At 55.0% G+C, this 18789-nt stretch overlaps 2 protein-coding genes across 9 annotated transcripts; one reads left to right on the top strand and one right to left on the bottom strand.

Moving 5' to 3' along the window:
* Positions 1-4945: 4945 nt before the first annotated feature.
* ATXN7L3 (ataxin 7 like 3) lies at positions 4946-13036 on the top strand. Of its 6 annotated transcripts, none has more exons than XM_036033993.1 (13): positions 4946-5169; positions 6501-6611; positions 6913-7045; positions 7246-7417; positions 7601-7698; positions 7895-7917; positions 8226-8271; positions 8423-8508; positions 9034-9102; positions 9380-9423; positions 9623-9694; positions 9787-9944; positions 10054-13036. In XM_036033993.1, the coding sequence occupies exons 2-13, from the start codon at positions 6561-6563 to the stop codon at positions 10200-10202; spliced, it is 1101 nt and encodes a 366-aa protein (XP_035889886.1). In that variant the 5' UTR covers positions 4946-5169; positions 6501-6560; the 3' UTR covers positions 10203-13036. The 6 variants fall into 6 exon arrangements, with proteins under 6 accessions (XP_035889886.1, XP_035889882.1, XP_028375210.1 ...); XM_036033989.1 differs by having other exon boundaries at positions 8205-8271; XM_028519409.2 differs by having other exon boundaries at positions 4948-5169; positions 8205-8271; positions 8480-8508.
* TMUB2 (transmembrane and ubiquitin like domain containing 2) lies at positions 12764-16884 on the bottom strand. 3 transcript variants are annotated; one of them, XM_028519439.2, is made up of 3 exons: positions 16778-16884; positions 14211-14774; positions 12764-13992 (listed from the first exon to the last, which is right to left on the bottom strand). In XM_028519439.2, the coding sequence occupies exons 2-3, from the start codon at positions 14747-14749 to the stop codon at positions 13626-13628; spliced, it is 906 nt and encodes a 301-aa protein (XP_028375240.1). In that variant the 5' UTR covers positions 14750-14774; positions 16778-16884; the 3' UTR covers positions 12764-13625. The 3 variants fall into 3 exon arrangements, with proteins under 3 accessions (XP_028375240.1, XP_035889888.1, XP_028375239.1); XM_036033995.1 differs by having other exon boundaries at positions 16724-16827; XM_028519438.2 differs by lacking the exon at positions 16778-16884 and adding an exon at positions 16099-16711.
* Between the last annotated feature and the right edge of the window lie 1905 nt (positions 16885-18789).

The raw sequence follows: 18789 nt of genomic DNA, 5'->3' as shown, positions 1-18789 counted from the left end.
GGTCTGGCTGCTGTGTGGTCACTGGAATCCAATGAAGGCAGGGAACCCAGCAGGTTCAGTGTGGAGACACCCTTGAAGCCTCTTTCTCTAGAACCATCTTCCTCTTCCCTAAAGATTCCATAGGCAACCTACCTTCCTATTGCCCTGTGCTACAACTGTTCTTGTACTTCCTCATTTCAGGGCGTTTGCCCCGGTTGTCAGACCACTGAGGACTGGCGGGAGAACAAACAAAGGATATTCACTCCCAGAGGGCATGGCCCTGGGAAATGAGGCTGATGAACCATTAGGCTCAGGCTTTCCCCATGGTCGTAATGGGGCTTATAATGGGCAGCTGGGGTAACCCTCCTACTTGGAGTCCTCGGCCTCACCCACGGTTAGGAGTGACTTTCCTCACTCCACCCAGATGTCTGATGGGCTTCGATGACTCGCTCTCAGCTGTTGAGGAGGAGAGCCTTCCCTGTACGGGCCTTGGCTGGGTCCCTGGAATCAGCGAGGGCTGAAGACCCAGGCTCTGTCCAAGGGCTCTTGTCTCAACCCCACGTCCCTTTCCTATTCTTGGCGAAACTTCTGGAAAACATTGCCCCTCATGGTCCCATGTCCTCACCTGTCACTCACCACTCCCCTGAGGGGTCTCTAAGATCATTAACGTGTTCATCATTACATCCAGTGGGTGCTTGTCTGTCTCTTGACTTCTTGGTCATCTCTGCTTGTATCAGAGCCTTCTCATCCTGTCCTAACTGTTCACGTCAGTCAGCGAACCTCCAGTTACCACCCATAGGTGAGCATCCCGACAGGCGGCATCTATAGAAACCACTCTTTGAAGTCGCAGACCTGTATAGGCTTCTGTGTATCCTTCTGCACATCTTGCAGGTATCAGACCTCAAGACGCAAAGGGATCACCAACCATCCAGTTACTCAGTCTAGAAACCAGGGTTTCAGCCTTGACTGCTCTCTCCACGTCCACATTTATTCCTTGACCTAGACCTGTCCATACTACTTCCTGTGTCTCTCTGACCTCTGTCTACCCTCCTTCACTACTGCCGTCCCTGTCCTAATCAAGGCCACACCATTGCTCAACTTCTGCCCAGACGACCTGAAGTTCCACTTCCCTGTTTGCACTCTTGCCCCCTACAGTCCATTCTGCACATAGCAACCCAAACGGTCTGGTAAAAACAAATCTGATTATTTCTGTACTTGATCATTTACACGTCTTACTCACCATGACCCTACAAGGTCTGGCCCTTCTTTCCTTCTCTCTCTCTTTCACCTCACGCTTCCTAACCACTCCCAGTTATCCAGCCAAGGAATCTCTCTTCCGTTCCCCAAGCATGCCCACCACAGGGCCTTTGCACTTGTTTTCTCTGCCCAAAATGTATGCCCCCAACTCGATACATAGCTGGGGGGGTTTTCAGGCCTCAGCTCGAATGTCACCTCCCAAACAGGCCTTCCTTCCCACCGTCTCTAAAGAGGCCTCCTTCTACGGCTCCTTGTTTACGTGTTTGTGTACTTGCGTATTTTCCAGCTCCCCAAGTACAAGACACCTTAACTGCTGTTCATTACAATAGTCCCAATAAAACTGCCTGTTTTACATTTGACATGCAACAAATATTTGTTGAATGAATGACTAAGTATGGCTTGCAAGGCCCTGGGGGATCTGTTGACCCTGCTTGCTTCTCTGTCCCAATTCCAGCCACACCAGAGATGCATGTCTCAAACATACCACTTCCTCCCGGGCCTGTACACTGTTTTATTTATATATAACAGTTCCCCCTGCCTAGAATATTCCTCTTCATCTCTCCACTAGCTTCATTCAGGGCTCCACTTAAAAGATCACTTCCTGGCCTTGGCTGAGTAGCTCAGTTGGTTAGAGCATCATCCCAATATGCCAAGATTGTGGGTTCGATACCCAGTCAGGACATATACCAGAATCAACTAATGAATGCATGAGTAAGTGGAACAACACATCGATGTCTCCCTCTCTCAAATAAATAAATAAAAATAAAATAAAATATCACTTCCTCCAGGGAACCCTCCCCTCATCCCCCGACAAAAATATCTCCATGCCATTTGTTTCTTCAATGACCTGGATGTCGTCACATCAGGAGCTGTTAAGTTCCACTAGGACAAATATGTCTCCCTGTAACCCCAGAGCCTCACCCCGAGCCTAAAATAAGTGCAGTCCTTAGTGTTTATTGACTGGTGATAACTGTGGAGACTGGGCATGTGCCCAAAGAGGTCACCACCACCGAGCAGCCCAAGCCAAGCGCTGAATGAATTGTACAACCCAGTTGTAAAGGAATTTGGTCTGAGGGTGGCCACAGGTGGGTAAGTAACAAAGCATTTAGGCAAACAGGGAGAAGACAGGAAGGCCTCCTGCGTATGTGTAAATTCCTTAGGGCAGGATTTACTGCGCATATTTAGAAACAGATCAATGGAGTGGAGAATTCCGGATTCATGCTGGGCAGGTACCTGAAAGCCTGGCCTCACTCCTTTACTCTGGACCCAAGTTCAACTACTTCTGCGAATCTCCACCAGCCGATCCCATAGTAACTCCCACATAGCCCCAAATGAAGCGTGTCATTCTGTATCCTCACATCTCGGAGTTCCCCATCTTGGTTAAAGGTAGTTTTCAGGGTCTGTCCCTCTCTTTTACCCCAAACACCTCAAATCGGTGATAAAAAGCTGCTGCCTCCGTGCTGGCTGGTTGGCTCAGTTGGAGCATCATCCCGTACACTGAAAGTTTGGGGGCTGGATTCCCAGTCAGGGTACATCTATCTATCTATCTTTCCCTCTCTCTCTCTCTTTCATCAGTAAGCATATCCTCAGGTGAGGATTTAAAAATAAATAAAAAATAAAAACCTACTGCTCCTAAGGTTGTACCCAGACTCCACATTCCTGAGTGATCTACTTGAAATGCGTCTGTTCAAATGATTACCTTGAAGACTGCTCATGGCGTATAGGTTTAAAGTCCACAAATTCCTCAGCATACCCTTAGTCCTGTGTAGTCTGACCTACTCACCTCCTGCTGCTTCCCCACCCATTTGTATGTTCCAGGCAATCCCCAGACTGATCCATGTTCTGAAGCTGGCTGTTTGGGATGTCGAGTGCCTTCTTAGCTTACCCTGACCTGGTTCATCTCCCATTATAAGAAGTCTTTCCCAACCAACTCTCTTATCCTAGCCACCTGTCTCCTATGTATATCTCTCCTGTTTTTATCACCGGGTTTGGCAATTACTTTCCTACAAGTCTGTCTACACCATAAATTGTGAACTTGGGGAAGTACAATTGTCGTATTTCATGTTTGCATTCCAGCACCGATAAGAATTCTTACAGAGCTCCATAAGAACGACAGCTAAGATTTCCCAGGCATGCGGACTGAGCTGAGTTGCACATGCACTGACTTATCAGTCCTCGAAACAACCTAATGACATAGGTATGATCATTTTACCCAGGGGCAATAGAGGAAACTGAGGCGACAGAGCCCATTTGCCCAAGTTCATTTGTCAAGTCCACAGATTTAAATTCAGATCTGATTCCTGGTCTTAACCACATAGTACTATGTACTCTAGAAATGTTTGCCAAAGATTAAAGAGCCAATAATGGTCCCGAAGTATATGACTCAAGACTTTCCTCCTCGTTTAATCTTATCTTCTGAAGGGAGAGGGCTGTCATACACCCATTCCAGGACTCCAGGCACAAACCAACCGAGATGGAAGTCCCAGTCTAGGCATCTATTGCGGCTGGGAGGCCCTTTCCTCCAAAATGTAAAGGGGGACTGTGAGAACGGGCGGATATGGGCACACTCAGGAGAGTCACTAAGTCGGGGGAAGGGTCTGGCCAGTGCCAGGCAGTCTCTCTAGGAGGTGGGGGCGGGGGGCGGTCCAGCGTGGGTTCCGGAAGCAGGAAAGGCGAGCAGGTGTGGGATCTAAATTAGGATGAGGGCGGGGAGGACGCTCAGCTCAGAAGGGCACAGCTCGGCATCCGCCCTCGGCGGAGGACCCTCATCTCGGGCGTGTGTGGGTTCGCAGGCCTGGAGCGGGCTAACACCCGTCCAGAAATGGGGAACCGAGGTTCAGACGAGCCCCTTGAGCTCCACAGATTCTTTTGCCGTGAGGTGCTAACTGCGCCCCACTTTAACTCTAGCCTCTTCCAGAAGTGGCTGCACGCTTCAGGATAAACGTCGCGGTGGAGGGGTTGGGGAGGGGGGAGAGCCGGGAGCCCCGAGGGAAGGGCGGGGGAGCCTGGGCCGGAAGACGTCCCAGGCTCGGCTAGGAGCCGGCGCTCTCTTTAGACGCCACCCGCTGCCCCCGCCCCGGAGCCGGCCGGGACGGCTCAATGTCTCCGCCCCTCAACGCACCGCGCACCTCACCTTGAACGCCGCCACACCCACCACTATTCTATTGGGTCCGCCGGACCGAGGCGAGGCGAGGATTGGTTGAGATGGCTCCCGAAGACCCCGCCCATATCCCCGCCCCCGTCCCCATCCGCCGGTACTTTGGCGGGCGGCGTGGCGTGGCGCCCCTCCTCCCCGCTCGGTCCCCGCCCCCTGGAGCAAATGCTGCCGAGCTGCGGCCGCGGGGCAGATGCACGCGCTCGGGCCCTTCTAGCAGGCGCGAGCCGTCGCTGGGCGCGCGAAAGCGAAAGAAGGAAGAGGAAGGGAGGGCGGGGGCGGGGTGTTGAAGAGGGGCGGGAGGAGGAAGAGGAGGAGGTTGGAGCGCGCTCGCGCTTGGCCTCGAGCCCGCGCGGAGGGAGGGGGAGAGGGGCGCGCGCGCGCACGCTCGCGCTCTCGCTAGCTCCATCCATCCATCCTTCGCTCGCGGCACGCGCGCGCGCTCCGGGCTCGCGCCGCACCCCCCGCCCGGGAGAGGCGGGCTGGAGTGGGGGGCGGGGGGAGGGACGCGCGGACGGCGCGCGGACTGCGCGCGGGCGGGGTGAGGTGAGGAGGAGGAGGCGGCGACGGGACGAGAAGGGAGGGGAAGGGGCCATGGCCGCCCGGTGAAGCGGCGAGGCGGGGGGGCGCCCCGACCCCCCGGCCCCGGGCCCCGGGCCCTGGGGAGAGGCGAGGACGGACCGACGGACATGGGGCTCCGGAGCAGCCGCCGCCGCCGCCGCCGCCGGAGGACGCGGCCCTGAGAGGCCGCCGGGCCCCGGCGCGGCCCCCCGGGCGGGGTGAGTACGGGACGGAGACGGACGGGGGAGGGGCCTGCGGGGGGCGGGGGGCGGGGCCCGAGGCGGGGCTTGGGCCCCCTCCCCCCAGGTCTGGGTCAGCGCCCCTTCCCCTCCCCCCGGGCCGACGCGGAAACGCCCGGCTTCCCCCGGCTTCCCGGCCCGGCCGGGGGCCCCCGCTCTCCCCCTGTCTGGGTTCCCCCCCTGGGCGGGGCAGGGCCGACCGGGGAGGGGGCGCGGGGCCTTTGTTAGGGAGCCAGGCCCCAGCCCCCGGGACAATAGAGACACCCTCCCGGACTCCTCTCCCCGGCCGGCCGGGGCTGGCGGCGGGTGGGGAACGAGAGGGACCGGGACGCGTCCCACTCTGCCCACTCTCTAAGGGTCGGTCTGTCCCGGACCGGCGCCGGCCTCCGGCGGCTCGGCTCTCCTCCCCCCAGTCGGTATGATGCAGCAGCAGTGCCGCAGGGACGGGGGAAGAGCCGAGGCCCGGCCTCCTACCTTCCCCAGTGCCCCTGGCTCATTTGTCAGTCCCCACCCCACTCTAGGCCGGCTGCTCCTTAAACTCGTACCCACCGTTCAGAGGGGCCCCGGACTGTGGGCGCTGTTTTTGAATCCTTTGGTGGGGATTCCTGGACTTTGGGGCTCTTGGAGAGACTTCCGGGCAGGTCCTGAGGGAGGGAGGGTGGTTATCTAAGAGAAGAACAGGTAAGGGGAGTGCCCACTCCTGGCATGCCACCCTACCGGGCTCTGCCCCCTCTTGCTCACGGTGACTGGAAATGCCCCTTTAGGGTTCTGTGGACTCCCCTCCTGGAGTGGTAGGCTTATTTCAAGGGAGGACAGTGGGGTGAAGGTTGTAGGGTCCTAGGGCCATTCCTACTTCTGGTAGCAGTACCCCCCCAAGTGGACATCCTGGCTGAAAGCAGAGGTGACTCTGAGGAGAGCCTAGGAAGGGGGGGGGGCTGTATTTAGGAGTCTGTGCAGTTCTTTGCCACACCCTGTGGGGCCTTAGAGTTCCTTCTCCTCCCCCTGCTGCATTGCACCATGGGTATCAAAGAGGGGTTTGAGTTTTGGGGACCTGGGGTGAGCTGCTGCCTCCTATAAACCCAGGCTCTGGTTGGCAGTAGAGTCCAGGGCCCGGCTTAAGGCCTGGGGAGGACTAGGCCATCTTTGGGTTTCAGGCCCTGAAGGACCATCCAGACCTAGTGAGCCTAGGCCTGAGGGAGGAGTATATCCCGATGCCAGGAGAAGCTCTGGGCAGTGAGGTACGGAGGGGAGGTGGCAGGGTTTAGAGGTGCCTTGGACTCATCCCAACACCCCCACCCCCCTGTGTGCAGCCGTGTTGCCGCCCGCTGTGCTATGAGCAGTCAGAGCGCCGTCTCCACAAGAGTTTACAAATGAAAATGGAGGAAATGTCTTTGTCTGGCCTGGATAACAGCAAACTAGAGGTGAGGGCTCCCCCACGTGTGCCTCCAGTTCTTTCTCTTGATGTCTCTACGTCGCTAAATCTGGCATCCACACCAAAGAGGAATTTGGGTAGTCAGCCTGATTCCTTAAAGGGAATAGGACCAGATGAAAAGGCCCAAGGATCAAGAAGAAGAAAGAAGGCAAAGTCAAGATGGGGGAAATGGCAAAGGAGGCATTATGTTTGGCCAGGGCCAGTTAGCTGGAGATCTGGCTGGTGAGAGCTGCTTTCCGTCCCGGGCGGCTGTGACCCTGGTGACCGTGGACATTCTCCCCCGCACCCAGGCCATCGCTCAGGAGATATACGCCGACCTGGTTGAGGATTCCTGTTTGGGATTCTGCTTTGAGGTACACCGGGCTGTCAAGTGTGGCTACTTCTTCCTGGACGACACGGATCCTGATAGCATGAAGGACTTTGGTGAGCTTCAGGGCTGAAGGAGGGCAGTCTGGCCCTGCCCTGGTCGCGCTTGGAGGCTCCTCCTCGGGAAACGCCTCCAGATGTAGAGCCTGGAGCTCCCGAGAGCTTAGGCCGGGAGTTGGAAGAGGCCGTGGGGTGCAGTTGGGGACGGAGTGAGGGTCCCCCGCTCACCCTGATCGCCACACCTCTCCTGTCCCCAGAGATCGTGGACCAGCCGGGGTTGGACATCTTTGGACAGGTTTTCAACCAGTGGAAGAGCAAGGAGTGTGTTTGCCCCAATTGCAGCCGCAGCATTGCCGCTTCCCGCTTTGCTCCCCACCTGGAGAAGTGCCTAGGAATGGGTCGGAACAGCAGCCGGATTGCCAACCGCCGGTGAGGGCTTCGCCCCCACTAGAGCCAGAGCTGCTTGTCTTTTGCTGTTTGTACCGGGGTGTGGTCCCCTGGGGGCATGTGCAGGACACGCGGGGTGGGTCGTGCTTGGCCCCAGATGTTCCCCTGTGTGGGGGCAGGAGAGAGGTGGCAGCCGGGGCCTTTTTCCTCCCCTCCTCTTGTCAGGATTGCCAACAGCAACAGTATGAACAAGTCTGAGAGTGACCAAGAGGATAATGATGACATCAATGACAATGACTGGTCCTATGGCTCAGAGAAGAAAGGTGTTTGGGGACCTGGGGAATCCTGGGGGGCACTGGGGGGAGGTGGGCCAGCAGGAATTGGGTATGTTAACGAGCACAAGTTATCTTGAAGGCGGGTGGTGGGGGGGAGATGTAGCTTTGTGCTTTTCTTTCGGTGCTCTTAGATCAGATTGGGAACTTAAAGTGACCCTGCCCTTTATCCTTTTGTCCTACACAGCCAAGAAGAGAAAATCAGACAAGGTGAGAGCCGGGGCAAGCATGAGGGAAATTTGGGCGAAGGACAGACACCCGCCCCTTTGGGCAGGGAGTCCTCGAGTACCTTGACTGAAGTCTGAGGTCATTGGGTGCCTCTGGGTTTTGGGATGAGGGTGTCTGTGGTGGGCAGGAGGGCAGCAGAGGCCTGGCGGGGGGGGTTGGGGGAGGTGGATGTGGGTAAAAAGAGGAGGAATTTGAGGATGTTTCTTTGTCAAATCTTTTTTCCTTCCCTGGGTTCTCGGCTCCCCCTTATCGTTACCCTTTCTCCAAAGCTATGGTATCTCCCATTCCAGAACCCCAATTCCCCTCGAAGATCCAAGTCTTTAAAACACAAAAATGGTAAGTGGGGCTGGAATAACGGGAGTGATTCTACCTGTGTTTTCTGGGACTCGTTGCTGGAGGGGGGAGGGGGGAGGCTTGGGGGACAGGGGCATCGAGGGAGGGCCTGTGATCCTTCTGTCACCCCCACTTCCTCTCTGGTTATTTTCAGGGTTCTCTGTCTGTACCTCTGCATCAAACACCCTTCCCCTTCTTTTTTCTTCTTCAGGGGAACTTAGCAATTCGGATCCTTTTAAGGTGAGTGAGTAGGGGCTGCCCCTCCTAGGTCCTGCCTCATTTTCCTTGTGGTGGGTTGGGTGGGATTGAGAAAAGGGGGCGGGGGGTCAGAATACAGACAGCCAGAAGCACTTGATGGGGTGTTTAGGTCTTACATTGGAAAACTGCTAGGAGGTTTTTGTGGGGGGTTTTTTTGTTGTTTTTTGTTTTTTAAGATTTTATTTATTTTTAGAGAGAAGGGGAGGGAGGGAGAAAGAGTGAGAAAAACATCGATGTGCGAAAGACACATCAATCTGTTGCCTCTCGCACACCCCCAAGTGGGACCCAGCCCACAACCCAGACATGTGCCCTGACTAGGAATCGAACCAGCCCCCTTTTGGTTCACAGGCTGGCGCCCAATCCACTGAGCCACACCTGCTAGGGTCTGCTGGGAAGTCTTAAGGCATCCTCACTTACTGGACTGGGAGGGACTGGTTCTCCATCCCGTCCCTACGTTCCTTTCTTTGGCTGGGGCTGCTCTAACCCCTGACTCTGGTTCTCCCCCAGTATAACAACTCAACTGGGATCAGCTATGAGACCCTGGGACCTGAGGAGCTTCGTAGCCTGCTCACCACGGTGAGGGACCAGGGAAAGGGAGGCCTCTGGGAGTGGGGTGGAGCCACCGGCAGTGGGCAAGGCCCTGGAGGAGAGGAGGCTGGTGCCGTAGCAGTCAGGGCCGTGTAGTTCTCTCTCTGGAACTAGGGTTCCTGGCCAGGGGTGGTCTGGGACTTTCTGCTCTGGACACGTTGGAACCATTTGTGCTTGTGCAATCTTGAATTTTACAGAAGGAAACATTTAGTGTCTAGAGTAGGTTCCCTTCCATCCCCCCTTTCAGCTTATATTCCTCTTCCAGCAATGTGGGGTGATTTCTGAACACACCAAGAAGATGTGCACAAGGTGAGTTCAGAATCTAGAAAGGGGGCAAGGGTCAGGAGTACCCCAGACTTGAGCAGTGGGACTCCCCTTTAACCTAGGGACTCTCCATTCACCCCTTCCCTCTTGTCTACCCCTTCCATCTCTGCCGAGGGGAGGGGCTTCACTTGAGTTCCTCAGACCCTTCTGCCTTGTCAGGGTCCGATCCTTCTCTCCCTTCCAGGTCCCTGCGCTGCCCCCAGCACACAGATGAGCAGCGGCGAGCTGTGCGGATTTACTTCCTGGGACCCTCAGCGTAAGGGACCTGCAAGGAGGGTGGTGGGTTGTGAAAGGTTAGGAGGATGATCGGCATCTGTAAAGCCCTTGTCTGGTCCCTCCCCTTTCTAGCGTCCTTCCAGAGGTGGAGAGTTCCCTGGATAACGACAGCTTCGACATGGCTGACAGCCAGGCCCTGATCAGCCGGCTGCAGTGGGACGGCTCCTCTGATCTCTCGCCCTCCGATTCAGGCTCCTCCAAGACGAGCGAGAATCAGGGATGGGGTCTAGGTAGGTGACCCCGCTGGGCCCGAAGCGAAGGAGCGGGGGCGCCTTGCGTTCTCCGGCCACCGCCCTGTCCTCACCCCTTCCCTCACCCCTTGTGCCTCTTTCTCTCCAGGTACCAACAGCTCTGAGTCACGGAAAACGAAGAAAAAGAAATCCCATCTGAGCCTGGTAGGGACTGCCTCCGGCCTAGGCTCCAACAAGAAGAAAAAGCCAAAGCCCCCGGCACCCCCGACGCCCAGCATCTACGATGACATCAACTGACTCGGGTGCAAGGGAAAGCCTTTGGCTGAGCAGAGCCCTCTCTCCCGACCCCCACCCAGGTGGCATAACCTGGCAAATGGACGGCTGCTGGGGGTCTGGGCTTGAGAAGCTTGGTGGGCCAGGCAGGCAGAGGATCCAATTATGCGCCCCTGGGGGGTGTCAGGGTCCTCTGCGACGGAGTACGACCCCTCGGCATGCAGGACTCAGACCTGGACATACTATGCCTTGGACATAAGTTTGGTGGGGAGGCGGTTTTCATATTTATTCTGAGTTACTGGATGTCCAGCTAGGCCAGGGGCCTGACCTGGGCACTCTGCCAGGGCACTGCCTGCCCCCCACCCCAGGAACTGGACTAAGCCCTGCCGAGGAGCATTATGGCTACCCGGGAGGCTGTGGGTTCGAAGCTGAGCCTGGAGGGGGCCTCCCCCAGCCGCCCTCAGCAATGTGAATGGGTCAGGTGCTTGGAGCTGAGGGGCAGGGCTGGGCGTGTCCTGTCTGTGTGCAGAACCCTATCGAACGCCCCCAAGTCCCAGGGGCGGGCAGGCACAGCAAGCTGTCTGCTGAGGTAGGCATCCAGAACTGCCGCCGCCTTCCCTGCCCCTCACAGGGGCAGCCCTTTCCCCTCAGTCCCCATGGGCCTCGTCGGCAGCAGGAGCTGTCCTTTTGGTGGGTGCCAGGAAAGGGCCTCCAGCCTCTACAGCTTCAAAGAACGGGTTAGGGGAGGGTAGGAAGAGGGAGCTGTGTATCAAATAGTGACTCCCCCTACCTTTTCTCCCTGACCCAGGGCTGGCGAGGAGTGGGGCCCCAAGGTGAGAGGGAACGGTGCTGCTTTATTTGAAATGTTTTCTTACCTCATTCCCTGCCCCAGGAAGGGGCTCAGCCTCACCCTCCTGGGGTGGCCCCATGTTCCTCCTGCCTACCCTGCCCCACTGCCCTTCCAGGGCGGCCCACGTTCCCAACTGCTGCTTGCCACCCCCCCCTCTTTCACCTTGACCAGCTTCAGTTCCTCTCTCGATGCTCCTGCCTCCGAAGCCTGCCCTGTTTCCCCTTCCTTAGCCGCTTTTAAGTTATTTATTCTGTACTTGTGGTTTGGGGCTCAGAGGAAAATCCTGATCTTTTACCTCTTCCCCTTTGCTAGGAGTAGGGTGGGAAGAGAGGGCGCTCTCCGTGCTCTGGGTTACCGGTGGAGGGGAAGGGGTGGCGCGTCTAGGCGTCGCCCCTCTGGACTGTCGTGCCAGTGCGCCCACCTGCCTGGCCTACATCCCGAAGAGATGTACCGTCCCACCTCCACGTGGGCACCGTCACTCCCAGGAGCCGAGCGGGAGGAGTGCAGTCGGGGCTGGGAGCAGAGCTGACTGTCATGGGTGGAGCTGACCCTGAGCCAAGTTCTCTGGCGTTTGCTGGATGTGTCCCCTGCCCTCCTCTCAGGAGGAGTTACCCCACATTGGGTAGCGAGTACCCAGGACTGGTCGGACCCATTTGGGTTAGGGGTCCTAGAGGGTTAAGGGAACAACGGGGATGGGGTTGTAGCGCCCTGTCTGGAACCCCGACCTCCCCCTGGGGTGGTTCTGCTTGTGGCTGAAGTCTGGTTGCAAATTGGTTTTTAACCCAAGAATTGTGATTATTTTTTAAAAAGCCAAACAGATTTTGGCAGGAGTTAGAATAAATCCTGGGGCCTGGGCTCCTCTGTTCTTGAACCTCCATAGTCTTCTCCCTCTGAGGGGAAGCCAGAGGGAGAGGAGGATCTCAGCCCGTCTCCAGCCTGCTTCCAGAAGACCTCTTGGAAGTAGGTTGAAGGTGAAGGGAGGAAGGCCAGGGGCCATTCTTCCTTCTGAGTGGCAGCTGCAGTTCAGGCCCTAATATACCCTTTCCCTTCTGGCCTCTCCCTTTCCCCCTTCTGGTTGGAGGAGGGAGAAGTGGGAAGTAGTTTGGGAACTGGTTTGTCCACATCCACTTCCCCATTGTTCCTCGGCCCGCCCTCAGGGCAGAGCCCCCTGCCCAGGCTGGGTAAGAGGTGGGCTTGGTCCAGCAGGGACCCTGAGGGAACAAATCCCTTTCCTTCCTGGGAGAGTATGCCCCCCTACCATGTAGTTTAACAGGGGCTAGGAGCTCCCCCACTCCCCTCCCTCTAACAGCAGGCTGTGTGGGTTTCAATTCCCATCCTTCCCAACCTGGCTAGGTGTCGTCCACCCTGTATCCTATCATGTGTCTGAGTGTGTGTGGGGGGTTCTGTACTAATTTCCATGGCCGGTGGCTTTTCCTTCCATGCATCACTCCCCCCCGCATGCCCAGGGGCCACCCGCCTGGCATTACCGCATGCTGGGGTCATTGGGGGAGGGGGGGTGGGGCTCACGCTGTCCTGTGGTCTTGAGATTTTTATTTTTGCATATGTAATCCATCTTGTACAGGTAGCTAACTTTGTAAACGCTGTGTATTTTCCCTGCCCCCATGGCTGCTGGTGTAAATAAATTGCATCTCCCATTGGTAGCGGGGCCTACCCACCCTCATTACCATGTTGCTGGGGGCAAAGCCACTCTCTTAATATCACAGGAGGCTCCACAGCCACAAAATGGAATTTTATTCAGTCATAGGCACTGCCCCACCCCCCACCCAAGACCCCCCCCAGAGGCAAGGGCCAGGGGCACAGTGCTCCATACTCCACACTCCTCCTCGGAGCTGGGCAGGACAGGCCACTGGCCGAGGGCCAGAGCCATTTCTTGCACACAGCCTTAGGCCTAGGGTAGCAGCAGCTGTGGCCTGGCCTCTCCCAATGCTGGGGGCTTGGCTTTGTGCCCCAATCCCCTTCCTGACGGCGTTCTCTAAAGGACTATTAAGGGAAAAAAAAAGTGCTTTGAAAAAGGGGAACACTGGAAACTGTCCAGAACATGGAGGACACCCTATTCCTGCTAAAGGGGTAGAGGGAGAGGCAGCGAGGTACCCACAGAGCAAGCTGGCACCACCTTCGTTCCTGTCCATGCGATTCTAGTCTCAAAAGATGGATATTCCACTAAGGAATTGAGAGCTACTCCAGGTTCCCTGCAGAAATACGCGGGGGCCACACTGAGCTGCCCTAGCAGGTGGCCCTGGGCGCCCAGGAGCAGACATGCAGGACAATGGGAAGAGCTAGGGTCACAGGCAGGAGGAAATCCTCAGAGCCCAGGCTCCCCACCCCACTGCGCTTGGCCACCGGTGTGGCTCTGAACCTCAGGACCCTAAATGTGAAGAAAGATGACATCCTCGTCTCTACCTGAGTTGTGCTTGCGCAGAAGAGATGTCTGTACTCTTGTGGACGTGAAGGGGCTGAAGAGGACCCACTGTATCCTTTCCACCCTTCCCTCCCAGGCCCTTGGGCCCTGGTCTGGCCAGGAAACAGGGGAGGCCATAAAGGAGGAAGACCATGCCTTTCATTTTCTCCCTATGTCCTTATCGTCCATACATCCCAAATACTAGGAAGCTGAAGAAGACGGTGACCCCCACCAGGGAGACAGTGGCAGGTGCTGTGAAGAACTGGCGGTAATTGATACGGAAGTACCAGACCACACCCAACAGCACCACAAACACAGGCACCATGAGGCTGCCCACACTGACACCAAGGCTGGGGGACTCGGTGGCTGACGAGGGGGCCAGGGAGGCCGAGGGGCCTGCAACAGCTGACCCCGGGGGTGAGCGGTGGCAGTGGATCACACAGTTGTTGGTAATGTTCAGGGAACGCAGCGTTCGGGCTGGGTCCTGCAGCAGGCGGCCCTGGTAGATCAGTTTCATCTGGCTCTCTTGTCCAGGGAAGTACTTGCTGTAAGTATGAAAGGGAAGGAAAGACAAGCCTGAACCAACAAAGCGGGGCAATGGGGCAAAAAAATTGGGTGGTTTCAAGGAAATCTCACCCACTCCTAATAGGGCGGGACCTCACAGTTCCGAGTTGCCCCCCCCCATCTATACCAGCCTCCTCTGAGGCAACCAAAAGCCGGGGACATGGAGTATGACCAGCCTCCCTCCTTCCAGCTCACTCACCTCTTTAGGGTACCCACAGTATCTTCTGGCCTGGCCACAGCCAGCTCCTCGGTGTCATTGAGGAATTTGAGCCGTACATTGATGAGGCCGGGGCTGGGAGGCAGGGAGGCACTATCCTCAGATCTCAGCGGAGCTTGTGGACCGCTGCTCTCTGGGCCCACGTGTCTCTTGGGCAGGCCTTGGATGTCAAGCAGATGCTCAAGGCTGGGCTCAACACCACCCCCAGCTCCAGGCTCCGCTGTCGGGTCTCCACCTTCTCCAGCCTCTTCAGCCTTCTCATCATTACCCTCTGATGGATGCGGGAGTTCAGTTGGCTCTGGGGTGCCTTGGCCCGCCACCAGATGGTCCACATGCCCCAGGTGGAGGACGGATGTGTCGCCAGCTGACACAATAGCGCCCAGGAGCTGGTTGCTACTGCTGTCTGCTACATAGGTAGAGAGCCAAGCTAGGACCAAGGCTAGAATCAGCACCACCACACCTGCCACCACAGTCACCTCATTACCCACACCCTCAATAAGGGTGACATCAGAGAGTTCCATGGCCTGGCTGTTGACCGGGTCCACACTGCAGGAACAAAGGGGGAGAACATCAATAGGGCCTCTGGGGTTGCAACCTGATTTCAAGTTTGTTTAGGCTCTAACTGACCCAGCCCTGAAAGGAAACGGAGTCCACTGTCCTGCAGAAGGGGAAATAAACCATTCTAACCCTGAACCCCCAACCTAAAGCTGATGACTTGCCCTCTGCCTCTATGGTGAAACTCTTCCAGGCTCCACACCCTTGCCCTCTCACATTCCAGCCCCCCGGTGAGCATGGGCTATTAGGAAAACCTTACAGTTGTGTTGCTGGTGCAACTGTTTGTTGCTTTTTCGGTAGGTGGGGGAAAACATCTGCTCCTTTGAGCCCTGAGTTTCGCCTGGACTTCTATCACTCGGTGAAGCAGCTACACCCCTTGGAGGAGCCCCCAAGGTGGCCTCAGAGAGATCAAAAAGCCCGTAGTAGTTTATTCTGGGGCACTTTTGGAGGTAGAGTGCAAGCACTCTTGCCAGACCGTCTCATTGAAAACTCGGTCTCACTCATGGTCACCTATCTAGATCCAGATGTCAAGAGCAAAAGAAAATTAATTTATCATCCAAAGCAGAGTCAGATCTCCCCACAGGGCCAAGAGTCCGAACACCCCAGATACCCGGTAGAGGTCAGCAGCAGACACTTCGCAGCAGACACTGTGTCTGCCTCCTCTCAAGCCCTCCTGGCAAGCTCTGGGGAGCAAAGTAGGCCAGGCACCAGGCACCAGGCATGCCACCCTCCTGGGTCAGTATAGGTTCCCAACTAAAAAACTACCACCTGAGTGGAACGGATTTGGAAGGCTCCCAAAATAGCTGTCACAGTACATAGCTCTGTCTCTCCTTTTGTACTGTGCAGGTTCTCCCGCAGCAGTTTCTTAGAAAGGCAAGGATCTCGGCGTGCTCCTTGGAGTACCTACCCTGTCCCTTGGAGAATTTGCTGCTTTCACTGCTGTCCCTGGGCAAATCCAGTCTAATGATTATCATTACCAGACTATTCTCACAGCAACTATAAAACTTCATTATATTCATCTACCTGTCCTTCTGCCTCTCCTAGACTCCTGTGAGACAAGGATCACGTGTATTTCTCTATGTACTGTAGTGCCCAGCATGATGCTGGAGTTAGCTGCTCAGAGAATGTTTGTGGAACCTATCAAAATCTGCCTAGTTTCCACATCCTTATGTAGTACATGGGTCTTGGAGTCAGGAGAAAAAAAAAAACCCTTGTAATCCCCGTCTTGCCTCTTTCTAGCTCTGTAACCTCGGACAGCTTTGCCTTGGAGCCTCAGCTTTCTCATCAATAAAATGGGGAGAAAAACGGTACCTACCTCATAAGGTTGTTTTGAAGATGCCGGGAAATCATCGAAGCGAAATACTTAGCAGAGTGCCTGGCACATTGCAATTGCTCGATAAATAAGTGGTAGCAATTACTTATCACTCCCACAACTAACCCCGGATGGTAAGGAGGTTAATGTCATTAACCCCGATTTACAGAAAAGGAAACTGCGGCGAGCAGAGGAGAAAAGCAGAGACACAGACACAGGGAACTTTCGTGGGCCGGGGGCCGGGCCGGACCTCAGGTCTCCCGCCTCAGAGGCCTTCGCTCTCCCCTCGGCCTCTGAGCGACCCAGACCGCGCGGTGAGGGGGTGTCCCCTGCCTTTTCTGAGACGAAGGCTCCGCTCTGGGGCGGTCCTATTCTCGCGGCTCTGCAGAAGGGGTCCGTGGGCCCACCCGAGCCGAAACGTTGCCCGGTGCCAGCCGCCGTGCACAAGCCCACTTCTCCCAGTCGGTGAGGGGTAGAATCGGGTGAGGGGGGTCACAAACCATCCACACCCCTCAAACTTCGGGGCGGGGCCAGGAGCCTGTGGGCGGTGCTTGAGTACGCGAGGAGTCATGGGAAATTAAGAGGGGCTTGATCGGTACTACGTCTCAATAGGGAAAGAGGTCCTCACCTGAAACGGCCAGACTAAGTGTTTTGACTTCGCCAGGACGGCCCATGGACTCACCTTTCCGTAGGGGCCGAAGAAGGGGCTGGCTACCCCCGATTCTGCCCAGGGTCCAGTCTCTTCCGGCTTCTCCAGGAAGCTGTTAGAGCCAGAGACAGGAAGTCCCGCCTCCGCGCCTTGCACTGATGATGCAAAGCTACGTAAGGCGAGCTGACGTAAACGTATTCTTTAAAAGGGACAGGTTAGTCAGCGGAAGGAGGGGCGGAGTCGCTGTTGGCGGGATCCTGGGTCTCCCGGGCAGGGCCACGCCTAGTGGGCGGGGCCCGAGGAGCTCAGGGTTGAGGGGCAGGGCCAGAAGGGAGTTGGGGGCGGTGCTTGAAAGGGGGCGTGGCATCGGGTCTAGAAGATCGAACGGCTGAGTACGGCTGGGCAGAACTCCAGCAGCACTTCCATCTTTCCAGCCTTGTGCTTCCGGCCTCGCTCCAACCGCCTGGTGTGATAGGATTATTACTGCTCCAGGTTAGTTGGGCCAGTAAGGACTCGTCTCTCCGACTTCCAAGAATTCAAGGACAGTCGGGAGACAAACAGGGAGACAATTTAGTCACTATGCGCTGCTCCGGGAATGCAGCCCCAGTTGGTGTGGTACTGGGGTAAATTATGCAAGAAAGCATTTCAAAGAGGGTACAGATTCAGCGCGGGTTTAGAGCACGAGAAAAGCAGGAGCCTCCCCCAGAAGGCTCAGCTTCCGAGAACTTATCCACATTTTTGCATTTAATTCTTTTCTAAAGATGTGCTGGGGTTTCATTGTTTTCTGGTGAACTGTTGATTGAAATGGGAATGATGCAGACGGGCAAACTCGTAAGCGAAGAGCTCGGTGGTTTTCGCCAAAGGAACACACTGGTAGAACCAGCAGTAGAATCAAGGAATAGTAAATGACCCATAACTACTCCCCTTCTTGTCCTCTTTCAGTCACTAATTTACAGAATGGTCATTATTTAAAATTTTTTTTTTACTGATTTGAGACAGAGAAACATTGATTTGTTGTTCTACTTATTTATGCATTCATTGGTTGATTCTTGCATGTGCCGATGGGGGATCAAACCCACAGCCTTGGCCTATCCGGACGATGCCCTAGCCAACTGAGCTACCCGACCAAAGCTAATAGTCACTATTCTGAAGTCTGTCACCATATATTAGAAATCTCTGTTGCTGTACTTTGTATAAATGGAATCAAAGAGTATGTACTCTTTGGTGTCTGGCTTTTTTCTTTTTAAGTCGTTTTATTATGGTAAAATATACATAATTCCTTGAACCATTTTAAGTGGCTAATTCAGTGGCATGAGGTACATTCGCAACGTTGTGCACCCATCACACTGTCCATTTCCTGTACCCATTCCTCCTCCCACCTCTGTTCTAGGTTCTCATGCAAGTGAAATCACACGATGTTTGTCTTTTTGTGTCTGGCTCCTTTCACTGAGCATATATTTTCAAGGGTCACTCATGTCGTAGCCCATATCCAATTTTATTCCTTTTTAAGGCTGATTAGTATTCCATTACATGTATATACCACATTTTCTTTATCCATTCACCTGTTAATAGACATTTGTGTTCTTTCCACCTTTGGGTTATTGTGAATAACGTGGCTATGAACACTGATGTGCAAGTATCTGTTTGAGTCGCTCTTTTCAATTTTTTTGTGTGGTTTCTTTTGATCAACAATATGTTTTTGAGATTGAAGGTATTGTTTTAATTTCTGCATATATGTACTTTTGGGGTTTAAAGCTTAGTGTTTTTATTTAGAATGATATAGGATGGGGCACATCGTAGCACAGTAAACAGAATTTTGAAGAATGAGTGGAGATTTACCAAGCAGAGTTCCACAGAGAGAGAGAGTAGTAGGTTCAAGGCCTCTCAGATATTTGAGGAAATGAATAAATCAATAAGTTGAACCACTGTTAATCCTTTTGAGTTTATTATATGCTAGAAAATGTGCTATATATTTATATGATATTTTTAAAGATTTTATTATTTTTAGGGAGGGGAAGGGAAGGAAAAAGAGGAAAACATCAATG

The sequence above is a fragment of the Phyllostomus discolor genome, chromosome 8 (genome assembly GCF_004126475.2).
Source record: "Phyllostomus discolor isolate MPI-MPIP mPhyDis1 chromosome 8, mPhyDis1.pri.v3, whole genome shotgun sequence".
Classification (NCBI taxonomy): domain Eukaryota; kingdom Metazoa; phylum Chordata; class Mammalia; order Chiroptera; family Phyllostomidae; genus Phyllostomus; species Phyllostomus discolor.
The sequence above is the reverse complement of the archived record's forward strand: the minus strand, read 5'-3'. Positions and strand labels throughout refer to the sequence as shown.